This window comes from Orcinus orca, chromosome 4 (assembly GCF_937001465.1).
Source record: "Orcinus orca chromosome 4, mOrcOrc1.1, whole genome shotgun sequence".
In the NCBI taxonomy this organism is placed as follows: Eukaryota; Metazoa; Chordata; class Mammalia; order Artiodactyla; family Delphinidae; genus Orcinus; species Orcinus orca.
In genome coordinates, this window is record NC_064562.1 from 52729965 (window position 1) to 52744670 (window position 14706).

Sequence of the window (14706 nt, forward strand, 5' to 3'; positions counted from 1 at the left end):
TAGGTTCTGTGTCAGAATTAGGACATCCCGGTGAAATGATTTTGAAAGCACCTGGTGATAAAGCATGAAGTTGTGTAGCCAATGTAGACTGTAGAATATGGACAGCTCAGTGAAACCCACAAGGATCACCAAGGTACATTTAAGAATAAGCTTCTCAAATGATCCAGACTAAATTTGAAGCCTGTGAAACTTCACAAGTGTATTCAAAGACTTGTGATCCCAAAACGTGCTTGGTTCTAACTGAAATAAAGAGGCTCTCAACCTTTCTGCCACTTGATGATGACATTTGGGAATAAAGACCAGAACTGAGAAACCAAGTTACTCAGAATTTCTGATAGGCTGGCAGTAATTCCATCCATTTCTTGTCCCCTCAAGAGAGCAAATGGGGGAATACAAGTGATAATATTGGGCTAATTTTTAACCTGCTCTAATTTACAGGAGTAAACTATTTGTGATAGACCTTATAATTGAATATGAATGATCCTAATCTGCTGAAAAGCAGCACCCCAAAATGGCATGGTAGTACTGCTGCCTGGAGACTTGTTCAGTCTTTCTACCCCACTACCCATTAGAGTCCTGAGTCCTCTCTCTTTACCAAGCTTAGTTATTAACTCAGGAATCTGACATCCTCAGCACTGCTTACAGTTGGTCTCTGGTTCTATTTTTAACTATGTTTACATTTCAAGATGATATGCTGTCTTTGAATAAAGTTTGTCTTTTATTCTAGGTATAGAAACTGTGCTTATCAGATCCTTGATTTCTGATTTGGTAGATTGACATGCTTGCAAAATCTCTTATACAAAAGTAATTAATGTGTTAACAACAAAATCAACTGTCCTCAGGAATGTTGAGAATAAAATAGAAAACCTCAATAATTGACAATCCCCAAGCTAACAAATGTCTAAGAATCATTAAGATTTGACCTGGGAGAACATTTGTGGGGTTATTAGGCTAAGTTATTAGAAAGATGCTTTACTATATATCAAAACATGCCACTTACTTCTGAAATATAATTCTTTAAAAAGGGCTACATTTTCTCTTGGGCAAAGCTGAAATGAGGCTGTAATATAGGCGAGGGCCCTGAGAGTTACTTCAAAATCATTAGGCCATACCTGGAGTCCTTTTACAGAATGGTTAAATTCCCTTTTAAGAATTTAAATCATACATTTTTTTCCTGACTTTCACTATTTTTTATTACTAGGTGTTTTTTATTTCCATTAAATTTTTTTTAAAAAAATTTAAGTATAGTTGATTTACAATGTTGTATTAGTTTCAGGTGTACAGCAAAGTGATTCAGTTATACATATCTATATCTATCCTTTTTCAGATTCTTTTCCCATATAGGTTATTAGAAAATACTGAGTACAGTTCCACGTGCTGTAAATTAGGTCCTTGTTGGTTATCTATTTTATGCATAGCAGTGTATATATGTTAATCCCAAACTCCTAATTTATCCCTCTCCACTGCTTTCCCCTTTGGTAACCATAAGTTTGTTTTCTATGTCTGTGGGTCTATTTCTATTTTGTATATGTTAATTTGTATCATTTTTTTTTAGATTGCACTAATAAGTGATATATACTTGTCTTTCTCTGTCTGACTTACTTCACTCAGTTTGATAAATCTCTAGGACCATACATGTTGCTGCAGATGGCATTATTTCATTCTTTTTTTAGCTGAGTAATATTCCATTCTTTATCCATTCATTGATGGACATTTAGGTTGCTTCCATGTCTTGGCTATTGTAAATAGTGCTGCAGTGAACATTGGGGTGCATGTATCTTTTCAAATTATCATACATTTTTATAACTTGACTGTAAATAATGAATGAACCAAGGACGTTGTGCTGAGCTATAAATCTGATTTAAAATCCTCATGCTGAGGAAAATTCTCAGATTCTATTTGGAAATAAACTGCATTTAGGGAGTTTAGTCAAGTTCTATTAGGTCAGACCTGTAGTTGTTTTGAGTATGAAAGCACGATTTTTAAAATTTAAATAAACTTTATTTCAAAATAGCTTGACATATACAAAAATGTTGCAAAAGTAGAATTCCTACTACTACCTCACCCAATTTCCCTACTGTTTACATCTTACATTCCTACAATATATTTGTCACAACTAACTTTAGTACATAACCATTAACTAAATTCCAGACTTCATTCAGATTTTATTAGCTTTTCCCTAGTATCTTTCACTCCAGGATCCCACATTACATTAGTCTTCGTGTCTCCTTAACCTCAGTCTTTCTTGTTTTTGATGACCTGACAATTTTAAGGAGTACTGGTCAGATATTTTGTTATATGTCCCTCAATTGGAGGTTCTTCTCATGTTTAGACTGGGGTTATTGGTTTTGCAGAGAAAGAATACAAAGGTGTCATTCTCACTGCATTCATCTTATCAAGGATTCATGTTATCAACATGACTTATCACTGACCATGTGAATTTTGATCACCTGATCAAAATAGTGTCTCCTAGGTTACTATAAAGTTCCTTTTTTCTCTTTCTATAGTCTCCTTTCTCGAAGTTACTAAGCACAGCCCAGATTCAAGAGGTGGGGAGGTAAGCTCCACTTACCTGAAAGAATAGTAGCTACGTAAATTATTTGGAATTTTTCTGTATAGGAGAGATGACATTTCTTCACCATTTATTTAATCCTTTATATTAATATGGACTCGTAGGTATTTTATACTCTGGGTAATAATCCTATTCTACGTTATTCTGCTCACATTTTTTCAGCTTTACTCATTGGGAGCTTTTAGCTTGTTCCTGTATCCCTTTGAGAATCAGCCATTTCTCCAAGGGGTCCTGGTTCCTTTTATTGGAGAATGATATTAGAAACCAAGGTTTGGTTTCTAATGAAAGATTGGGCATTGGGTGTGCCCAGTGCTACTGGGGTGTCGACTTCCAGACCCTCTCAGCAGATGGGGCTTTATGTCTGTGTACCAGCCATATACACATACATATCTAATTATTTTCTGTATCCGACTGGAAAGCATGGTACTTTAAAAATCGTGGTAAAATATACATAACAAACTTTACCATTTTAATCATTTTTAAGTGTACATTTTTGTGGCATTAAGTACATTCATATTGTGCAAACACCACCACTACCATCCATCACCAGAACTTTTTCATCTTCCCCCAACTGAAACTCTGTATCCATTTCCCCCTTCCCCAAGTCCTTGGTAACCACCATTTTACTTCATCTCTGCCATTCTACTATCTATGAATTTGACTGCTCTAGGCACTTCAAACAAGTGGAAACCTACTTGTCCTTTTGTGACTGGCTTATCTCACTTATGTCCTTAAGGTTCATCCATGTTGTAGTATGTGTCAGAATTCCCTTTTTAAGACTGAATACTACTCTCTTATATGTATCTGTCATATTTTGTTTATCCATTCATCAGTCAATGGACACTTGGGTTGCTTCACTTTTTGGCTATTGTGAATAATGCTGCTATGAATGTGGGTGTATGAATAATTGGTTCGAGTCCCTGTTTTCATTTCTGGGTATATACCCAGAAGTGGAATTGCTGTATTAATGGAACTTTTAATTTCTTTATGAACCAACCACGATACTGTTTTCCACAGTGGCTGTAACACTTTACATTGCCACCAACAGTGCACAGGAGTTCCAGTTTCTCCACAAGTTTTTAATTTTGATGAAGCCCAACCTATACTTTCTTATGTTGCCTGTGCTTTTGGTGTCTTATCCAAGAAATTGCTACCAAATCCAATATCATGAGTCTTTCTCTTCTCTATGTTTTCTTCTGAGTTTTATAGTTCTAGCCCTTATGTTCAGATCTTTGATCCATTTCGAGTTAATTTTGTATATGATGTAAAGGTCCCTTTTAATATTTTTGGCATGTGGATATCCAGTTTTTCCAACATCAGTTTTGAAAATACTTTCCTTTCCTCATTGAATAGTCTTGGCACCCTTGTCAAAAATAATTTGACCATATATGTGGGGGTTTATGTCTATGCTCTCTATTCGATTGGTCACTATGTCTGTCTTTATGCCAGTACCATACTGTTTTGATCACTGTAGCTTTGTAGTAAGTTTTGAAATCAGGAAGTGTGAGAGACATTCAATTTTGTTCTTTTTCAAGATTGTTTTGGCTATTTAGGCATCCCTTGAGGTTCTACAGGAATGCTTCTATTTCTGCCAAAAATATTGGGATTTTTGATAGAGATTACATTGAATCTGTAGATGGTTTTGGGTAGTATTGGCAATGTTTTGTAGTTTTTGGTGTACAAGTCTTTTACCTGTGTGGTTAAGTTTATTCCTAAGTATGTTATTCTTGGTGATGCTAAATGGTGGAAAGCACAATTTTCAAGGAAGAAAGGCCTAACATTAAGTCGAGGTATTCATGACTTGGTCCCCTTGCTTTTGTGGGCAGCTGCACTAATAACAGATCTTTGGAGCTTTGTTTTATTAAAAAAAACAAAAACGAAATGCTGTATAGCTTATGTGCATTTCAAAATCAAATCTCAAGTGGTTAATTACTTATTCCTCCTTACATTCCATGTGGCCTCTTTTCAATTTAATTCAAAATTAATTATAAAATAACTTTTGCTAACTCAGGATAATTCCCCACATTATCTGTAGCACTTAGAACAGTGCTGGCACATATATGTGGTAAAAAAATAAGGAGAATGAAGAATCACAAGAAATAAATATTATTTAAAGGGAAAAAAATGACAACAAACGAGGCTAGAATTATTAGGTTTTATTTTTCTCTAGTACTCTTAAAACTCAGGTTCACCAAGTAACAGGTCAGACCTCTGGAATAACAACTCTTTTTCTGGGCTGTAACCCTTTTCAGGAGACAGAATTTATCAAATATCATAGTTCCAGGATGTTTCCACCCCATAATTCTAAGCCACTTACAGAATCATATCTTCTTAGGTCTTAACTGGAATCAAACAATCTAGACACATGTAACATAATCAAAAGAGCATAAACCCATTTCTTTTCCTTCCCCTGCTGAATGCACTTCCCTCTTTTTCCCCAAAGGGTTTGTTACTAAGAGATGTTGAAGTATCTTACTTTCCAAGAAACCTTGCCTACCAGTTCTGAATCTGAGCCTGGAATAAGGGATCTCTTAATTCACAAAAGAATTTAATAAATATTCTAAGCTAATTATTCTCAGCCAAGACAAATTAAATTTGTTTTACTTTACACCCGACATAGCTTTGCTTCAATACTTCCTACTTGCAAAAGTCAAACCCTATCTTTAAAACCCCTTATAATTTCCATGACTGAGAGGAAAGAGGGAGTGGGGAAGGCGGGCTTGTTGTGTAGTAGGGGATTCTGAAAAGGGCAGATACTTAGTTTTGAAGTCACTAAGTGGAAAAACAGCAAATGTTCTTCCTCCTTATTCCGATAATGAAAACACATGTAGGCCAGAACTAGAAAATTCTGGTCCTAAAACTATAATATATTATAATAGTTTTAAGTACATTCAAAATTTATATTACTCTTTAATTTATTTTCCCTGAGTTTGGGTTCACAGTTTGGTAGAGATACTTTAAAGAAGAGGTAGTTAGTGGGGGTAAAGAAGAAATAATGTTTGTGTCTAGCAGCATCTGGGAAAATATGTAACATCTGTCATTTCAATCTCAGTTAACAATTCTCTTTTCCTCTTGAATCTGAGAATGTAACAGAGGGATGATTGTTTTCCTTTTTATTCTTATCCGCCAAGGACCCTCTCTCCTATAACATCCACCCCAGTAGTAGTATCACTATTCATAAAAATGAACAGCCCTTCCAAATGCTCCAAAGTGGGGTTGTTTAGATTTAGCAGAGAGAGGCTCAACTGAGTAACTTTTATTCATACAGTCATTAGAGAAAATGAGCAAAATTCCAGTACTGCCAACCACTGCCTTTTCTCCCTGGACCTGGTTTATTTAAATCATTCCTGTCAATTCTTGAGTTGATTCTAAAGTCTGGGCTCTAGGGGATCCTGACATCTAACACAGGTAGGGACATTTTGGTCCAGATCTCAGACTCCAGTCTTACAATGGGCTGCTGGAATATTGTTTCATCAGATGGTCATGACAGGGATTGCAAACTCGCTCAGGCTTGATACTTGAAGGAAGAGGCAGTTCGTTTGTTGAGCAGGCATTACAGAAGGTTCCTCTGCAGTTCTTACACACATTCTACAAGGAGAGGGGGAGATCAAGTGGGTAACAGAAGAGCAGGGCATAAGGATGCATGGGATATAAGAGGCCAAATATGATAGATGCTCAATGTCTAATAAAATACTGGCTGAATGTGTGCTGTGTGCCACACAGTATCTAACTAAACAATCTGTCTACAAAGAAGCATACAGTCTAGTTCTTAGATTTAAATGAAGAGAAGCATTTCCACAGAATGCAAATGAACAGATACAATAATTATTTATCTTTATAATATATACTTTCATTTATATTCACCTTTAGGTGGGCTAATTCTAAAATTAGTTTGCAATTACCCAAGCATACTTCAAATAAGGCAGGCAGTGACCTAGCCATGGGTAGGGTTGGGTAACTGACATAAGATTAAAAACTTTGCTGAGCATGAACTGAAAGTATAATTTCTAATACACTAATGTGCTCAGTGCTTTCCTGTGATGCTCTACAAGCACATCCTTTGGGGTTATCAGTGCAGCAGGAGCACAGCTTCCTGCATCCTTTTTATTGGGAAGTTAGTCTCTTTATTAAGCATTTTGAGTCTTTAGTGGCCAAACTGTGGGACAGCATGTGGGTCATTATGGCAGTGCCACTGGTAAAACTGTGATAGGTTGGTGCACACATAGCTCCAAGGGTCCCTATTTAAAGGCTGTGAAGAATGATTTCCCCCATAAATAATGCTACTTTTCTCCAAACAATTCATCTTCTTGAGGGTGCAGCAGAGCTGGGGGGGTCATTTTTATTTGAAAGCCTGGGAGGAATCTTCCTCTGACATATTGCAGTTAGTTTGCATGGCTTAGAAAAGAAAAGCCAGAATTAGATTAGCAGCTTCTTCTGTTTGGGAGCACATTTCTCTAATTACAACTTCCAATTCCATAAAGGCAGTTCATCTTTATCTGCTTCTGCTAATTTAAGACTAGGTCATGCTACAATTTTGCTTGTTAAAATTTAGCAGGATCGCAAATGGTGGCACGCAGGTTGTAACCCAGAATTTGGGCACGTTTCCTTCTCTTCTAAGCACTTGTTTCTGACATTCATTTGTCCATAACATTTCTTGAGCATCTACTATGAACTGGGTACCATATTAGGTGCTGGGGGATCCTACTGTGAACAAGGCACAGCTACGGCTGTCAAAGACACTTACTTTTCCTGCATGCTTCCTTCACCCTGCTGACTCTAGGATAACAAGCTGGGTAGGGGTTTAGGCAGAGACCCTTGAGGATCCAAGGGGAGAACAAGTGATTTGGTGGAGAAAGAGCTCATTTCCCTCTCAGAGGCTGTTTCCCCAAGTAATTCAAAGAACCAAAGAACCCAACCCCCCACCCCGCCCCAACCTATCTTCTCTGTACTAAGCAGGATGGAGTACTGGAAGGCGTATAGACTTTGGAGCCAGAGTCAGGTTGCATCTGGGCTTTCAGTAACTGGGATAATTCACTTGACACCTCTGAGCCCAAGGTTCTTTATATAATGATGGCACAAGGGACACAAGCTTAACAAGAACAAGGACTTGGGACTCGGTCTACATTTTGTTCATTACTCTTTCTCCGGCACATGGAATAGTACATTCCGCATAGTAGGCACTCAATAAATATTTACTTACAAATTTATGTTTGTTTTAAGTTACTTATATAGTTAATTTGTATTTAATATTTTAATGGGGACTTACTAACATGACTTAATAGGACTGAAAAAAAATAGGTACACACTAAATGCTTGCTCCTTTTGCTTTTCTCCCCACTCTCTGCACTCTATACAGTGAAGTCCCTATCGTGAGAAGCGGCTGGTGGTGCAGTGGGTGTCCCTGTGAAGAACCTGTTCATTTCTCGCCACTGTTACCTTTGTTAGACTGCAGTCTTCCTGGCACAGCTGACACATCTGTGGCTTTTCGGAGGGCAGCGGCTGATCCTAAACCACACAGTGAGCCGGTTAGTTTCCCTTAGCCCCGGAAAGACCAGTATTTTCAGAATATGCATTTTTTAGTTACAAAATTAACATAATCACACTACAGGCTATCTGGAAACTAGAACAAATTACATACAGTCTCACCACCTTATATACAACTCTGATAATCCTATCATTCTCCTTGGTGCTCTTTTAATTTTTATAATAAAGTAACGTGATTTTATCTATATAAAGAAAATTCACGTATATAAATGTAAAAAGCTAAAAAAAGGAAGCCCCATCCCTCTTGTCTTATTCTATCACCAAGAATGGAGGGAGTAGGCATCATTATATCCTAATAGATAGATGACAGCAGTGACTCAGACATAGTAGCATTTATCAGTTTTCTCATGGAGTTGTCATCTACCACTATATTTGTAAATGTTTGGTTATTTCTAAGTGATCAATAAGTATTTTTTCTCTTCATTTTATATAAGGGAAGACTAAGGGAAAGGGAGGTACAGTGAGCTCTCAGGTCCCGTGGTATGTCAAAGAGAATCTCAGATAGGAAGTTAAGAGCTGCTGTTTACTTAGTAAATTGCTCCAAACTGTGCTACTTCCTGTGAGCGTTTCAGCCAAATGCATGTTTGTTCAGGATATTATTAAAAGGATGGGAAGCAGAGGCCTGTATGCATTCATCTACCTCCCTTGCTGCCTTGTGTACAGCTAGGCATGGTCCAGCCAACTATTTAATTTATACAAGGTGTTTTAGGACAGGAGACTCAGTTACCTGTTCATTCACAGGGTGAGACGGCAGCCTACAATGGGAAAGTAGAAACAGTAACTAATAGCAACATATTTCCTTTTTAATCATTTCAGAAGCACACAAAAAGCAATACCATGGTTCTTTTATGTTGCTGAGACCAAAGTAATTATTAATGTTGACCTCCAAAGAGAGGAAATTTTGGTTGTTAAATCTATTACTAGAATATGATCCTACATTATGCTAGTAGCTTCCTGTTTAAAAATAGATTGGAGTTAAATTTTGTTCCCTTTTTACTAACCGAGAAAATAGTGGTTATGTTTCCCAACCTGTAAAACGTCAATGGCCAAGGCCATACTTTTAATAGCTTTTTTCCTATCCAATATTATGGAAACCTACCCATTATCATATGTCACGTATTAGTCCCTTCTCCCACGTACCCATTCAGATTGAAATATTGCTTCATGATACCAGCTGAGCTAACCCCGATCTTCCCAACTTGGAACCGAACTTATACAAGAGGAGAAGCAAAGCCTCCTCCTCAGCAAAGCCTCAGCTCTGGGAAAAACGGACCACAGATCTACAATGGTTCCAGTTCTCTTTGGTTGAGTGGCAGTGTGACCATCAGTGTTACCAGGTTTTCAGCTGTTCCTTGGACCACAACCCCAGGAAATCTCGGTATGTTTTAGGATTGCAGTTCTGGCCAGGATAGGCCCTGGCAGCAGCTATTATATAGTGCAGAGACAAAGGGCTTAAAAACAGAAGACATGATAAGGAGAGGCAACTGGGGCCTCTCTGTGGGCCTCAGTTTTCTCACTTGTAAAGTAGGAATGGATGATTAAACTTTTGTAAGGAGATAATGAATGTGACACACTTCTTAAGCTGCAGAGCACAATACAAATATAAGGTAGTACACTTGTCCCTCCCTATATCAGGTTCCGCATCTGTGGTTGGTTAAATCCCCAGATGAGCAACCCACAGATACAGAGAGCCCGTTATATTCATTGTACTAGGCCATTTTATGTAAGGGGCTTGAGCATCCATGGATTTTGGTATCTGAAGGGGCTCCTGGCACCCTGGATACCGAGGGACAACTGTATTGTCTTATATTCCCAGGGCCTAAAATCAGAACCTGGCATGTAAGACCCTCTTGAATGTAAATGACTTGATTTTAGTCTGGAACGTGGCTGACTCTGAAAGGCCCTTTTGAGCCCTGGTTAATTTTGTGGTCTAATTCCTTCCCATGGCCCATGCTGATCTATAATGTTAGATGGACTGTAGTTTAATAAGGCTGGTGCTAGATCAGACCATGTTCTTTGGGAGTAAACTTAAAGGTACTGGAATCATTCTGGCCTTGGAGGTGAGGAAGAGCAGTTTAGGCTAAGTACCTGCAAAATCAGCCTACTGTTGGACTGTGTGATTTATCTTCCCCAGCAGCTAGTTTTGCTCCAGATGACACCCTATCTCATTCTTAAGGCATTAAAGGCTGGACAGGTACAGCTGCCAAAAATGTATACTGTATAGGTCTCTCAAAATCCCTCTATGGTATCTTTCCTTGATAATAATCTATTTTTGTTGTTGTCATTAATAATAGACTTTAAATTTTAGAGCAGTGTTATGTTCACAGCAAAGCTGAGCAGAAAGGACACAGATTTCTCATATATTCTGTTGGACCTCCCACCCTCCAGCCATTATCAACATTCCACACCCGAGTGGTACCTGATGTTACAGTCATTGAACCTAAACTGACACATCATAAGTCATAGTTTACCTTAGGGTTCACTCTTGGTGGTGTACATTCTGTGGGTTTGGACAAATGTATAATGACATGTATCTATCATTATAGTGTCATACAGAGTATTCTCACTGCCCTACAAAATCCGATTCATCCATCCACATCCTCTAAGCCCTGGCAATCACTATCTCCATGGTTTTGCCTTTTCCAGAATGTCACATAGTTGGACCTTCTTCATTTTTTAATACAGTGGCAGTATGTAATGTTTTGTTGTTAAAATAATTGTTAAAAGTCAACTTCCTTGGAACGATCCCATGTTCTTCGTTGCGGGGAAATGAGATGAAGAGTTAAGAAAAAGGAATAAAGCAAAACTGTTTTTCTCCTTAAGACAAAAAAAGTAAGGGCAATTAGAGTATTTATTTGAAACATAGCTGCCTTTCACTTAGTACTTAGGTGGAAACAAGTCATGCCCAAGTACATTTAAGAACCTAGGAAATGCTATGGTTTGTGCTTCATTTACTTGTCCTACTGATCCAGTAAAGATTAGATTAGACATAATCCTTTAAGTGATAGTTTGGGGATTAACCAGGGAAGAATCAGAGGACAGCTTGATCACCTTTCTTTCTTTCTTTCTTTCTTCTGGAATGGACTAAATGAGTTTGGTTTAATATCTGGCTTGTTATTTATTCACTCCCCCTTCAAAATGTCTTTCTGAAATATTAATATTACAAGTCAGTGTCTGGTCTGTGTCATTGCCAGTGTATATCAAAAGCTCCCTTTTCCCCACCACCCCAAAATAGCTTTATATCTTAGTTAATACTTCATTAATAAACACCTGTGGCTTTCTTCCAGGGGCTTTTTTAGTTTAACATTTTCCTCTTGAATTTTGTGCTTCTCATCCTGCCAAAAGAAAACAGCCCAATTTATTAATTATTCAGACTGCTAAACAATGATGATGCTGCCGACATTTTCTTCTATATTGTCTTAGCTTGGGTATAAAGCTAAGCAGCTTTTTTTTTTTTTTTTTTTTTTTTTTGCGGTACGCGGGCCTCTCACTGTTGTGGCCTCTCCCGTTGCAGAGCACAGGCTCCGGACGCGCAGGCTCAGCGGCCATGGCTCACGGGCCCAGCCGCTCCGCGGCATGTGGGATCTTCCCAGACCGGGTCACGAACCCGTGTCCCCTGCATTGGCAGGCGGACTCTCAACCACTGCGCCACCAGGGAAGCCCTTTTTTTTTTTTTTAATTAGGGAAGGAGTTTAACTTTCGAGATATTTTCCATCATTCTTTGTTCCAAATAGTTTCTTAACAAATGATTCTGATAGGGTTTGCAACAAATGATTTTCAGAGTACATATTTTCTTTAATGCTTGAGACTCAAATGAAATTCAGAATGTATCCTATTTACTTACAAAGTGGCTTCAAGGTATCAGTTACTTCTTAGGAAAAAAAAAAGAAACAAAAACATACACACACACAAACCCCCAGCTGAGCTCTGGACAGCTAGTGAAACCGAGCATGGCCATGTCCAGCAGACTGTGTAATCCTCTAGACGCTCGGTCAAGTAGTTGCCTCAGTATCATGACAACTTCTATAGCCTATACGACTCGAGGAGTTTTCTACTCTGAAGGACCAATGGAAAATTCCAAACTGCATTTCTACCAATGCTGCTAAGCCCTGCCTGGGCAGTTTTGGGGGGACAGATTCTTCCTGTGGCACAAACACTGCTGTCTGCCTTGAACTCCTTGCCCATCAGCCTCTAAAAGGAGCATGTACGTTCTCAGACCACTCCTGGAAAGGCTCGCACTGCACGGCGATTCAAGATTGAGAAATCTAAGGCCTCACTGGAAAAACAGGATAAGACAGGCCAAGATTTTAAGTAAATCTCTGTAAGCCCTTATACGTAGATTTTATGTTCACTAAACTAAGATAATAAAGACAGCCTGCTACACAGAGAATGGTTCTTTGCACATGTTACATTAGAGGTGTAATAAATTTCCATTCACCACTTTTCTACTCTCCAGCAAATTAGCAGCTCACTCTCTAGAAATTTTAAAAAGCTTATAAATTTGTCCTGCTTTGTTATATATAATATTTACAAAGAAGATATTTTTTCCCCTGTATTTGACAGAAAAAGTATTTCACGCTTTCCTGATTTTATTATTGAAGAGAGTGGCTCGGTTTCCTGGGTCCCAGAGATGATCGTAATCCAATGTTAGATCTCTCACCACTACAGGTTGCTGGAGGTCTCTTTCCTAACACTGTTCTGTAGCAGCTTCTACTCCTGCTCTTTAAACCACCCTATATTACCTTCCTTTCCCCGTTCCTAATTCCCTTTTTTTCTAATTTTCCCAAGAGAAGTACCTTGAGTATACTAAAATTGAAATCTTCATGACTTGAAAAAGGTGTACAGAAGCGAATCCATATTTAAGACAATTCTGTCAAAGGGCAATTCAGGGTTGGGGAGGGATGACTATACCATATTATTAAAAATATTAGATACTAAAATAATCTTACTTAACAAACTGAAAGGAATAAGATGGTCACTGGGAATTATGGTCATTAATCCCCTTTTCCAAATGAATTCAAGTTAGAGTGACCCAGGGGCAGACTCAGAATCAAGCCTCCATGTGTTTACTCCAGCTCTCGCCTGCCACCTACGTACTCAAGGCCATAGCAATTAAGCATGTGTTCCATAAGAGAAAACTGTCCGGCCCATCAAGGTAGCCTCTAAAAATTAAGTAAATAAACATGGGAATAACAAATATTACCGTTTTGGGTTCTGGCTTCTGGGAACCCTTTCCTGGGATGCTCCTGTTGTTTTGTAACCTTCTTTCTCTTTCCTGTTTTAGTTCTAACTCAAGCTGGTTCCTGGGATAGGTGGGAGAGAAAAACGATGAAAATTTGGATTTCTGTACGCCTATCTTCTAAAGAATGCCAAACCCTTTTCTTAGAGTTCAGTAATTAAATTTTAATACTTGATTAATAAAAAGTATACCAGATATATATGGACAACCAGGTTTTAAAGTACTAAAATACAATACAATCAAACCAGTAACACTGAAATACATTCAACGTGTTTAATCTTCCTTGGATGATTAAGAATGCACTTTCAGATCTCCCAGTGCCTGAGGGTCACGGCTCCGAATAGCAACATTTAATACTAACTCTTAATGAAAAGTTGTGGTCAACTGAATGACAACTAGTAAGATTTACTATAATTGAAAGAGTATTTCTAAATTTTCAGCAAGATACAGTATGAAAGCACTAACTCTGTAGTCCCATTACATATGAATTAGCTGCTCTCTCTTCACAGTTACGTAGTTAATCCCCAGTTACACCCTCAACCACTAGTATCCTTAGTAACTGTGTGCTTTTATATCCAACAGCAAAGTTCTATTTGTTTGAAGTCAGTGCCTTAGGTACAGAGTTGAGTCTCATTTGAGAGACGGTATGGAAGAATGGTTAAGGGCTTGGAGTCAGAGAAATTGGCTTTTAAATTAGTGTTGCTACCTATTAGCTTAACTGTGTGAATTTGGACAATTTAACCCCACTGAGCCTCAATTTCCTCTGAAGGTGGGGGTAATAAGATCACCTACAAATAGGGTCGATGGGAAGATGTTAGGAGAGAATGCATATGAAGTGCTGAGTAAAGTATTTGGCACACAGTAAGAATTCAGGAAATCCTGTTATTATTAGTGTTGTGTTGGCTATTAATTCTGTTACTCCATCCTATTTACCTGGGATCTTGGGTTCTAATTTCCTAATTCTTTGATGGCAAAAGATGTTGACGAGATTTTGGGAATGCTTATGTATGTGAAGCTTTCTGAATTCTAATTCTGGAGAAAGGACATGGCAGGACAAAACAGACATGGCTTGATCAGGAGACCGCCCCTCTCTCGCTGTCTGGCCTTAGTACTTCCCATGACCACCCTGGCCGCTAAAGCCACCCGTTCTTCACCGCTGCCTGGTGAGTTCCTCCACTTCCAGCTGCAGACTGTTGATCTTGTCTCCGAAGTCCTGCTTGAAGAGCCGGTTGTCCAATTCAGCAGACTGGCGGCCTCGCTCAGCCTGGCGCAATCTGGATGTGAGCCATATGAACTTGTGATAAAAAACACAAGCCATGGTGGGGAGGAAGACCAAGTTCAAAACACAAAA

The 14706-nt window shown here is 38.4% G+C and overlaps 1 protein-coding gene across 8 annotated transcripts in view; it reads right to left on the reverse strand.

Annotated features, from left to right (window-relative positions):
- Positions 1–4713: 4713 nt before the first annotated feature.
- RUFY3 (RUN and FYVE domain containing 3) overlaps positions 4714–14706 on the reverse strand; it is an 84869-nt gene continuing 74876 nt past the window's right edge. For 5 of the 8 annotated variants that reach the window (XM_033412509.2, XM_033412510.2, XM_004283576.4 and 2 more), the window contains 6 exons: positions 14510–14629; positions 13320–13419; positions 11387–11451; positions 8844–8871; positions 8009–8077; positions 4714–6160 (listed from right to left, as the gene is read on the reverse strand). In XM_033412509.2, the coding sequence (XP_033268400.1) occupies positions 6017–6160; positions 8009–8077; positions 8844–8871; positions 11387–11451; positions 13320–13419; positions 14510–14629 (526 nt within the window). In that variant the 3' untranslated portion in view covers positions 4714–6016. Of the gene's footprint in view, positions 6161–8008; positions 8078–8843; positions 8872–11386; positions 11452–13319; positions 14650–14706 lie in introns of those variants that run through there. The other 3 variants (XM_049709598.1, XM_033412514.2, XM_033412512.2) reach the window with 3 other exon arrangements.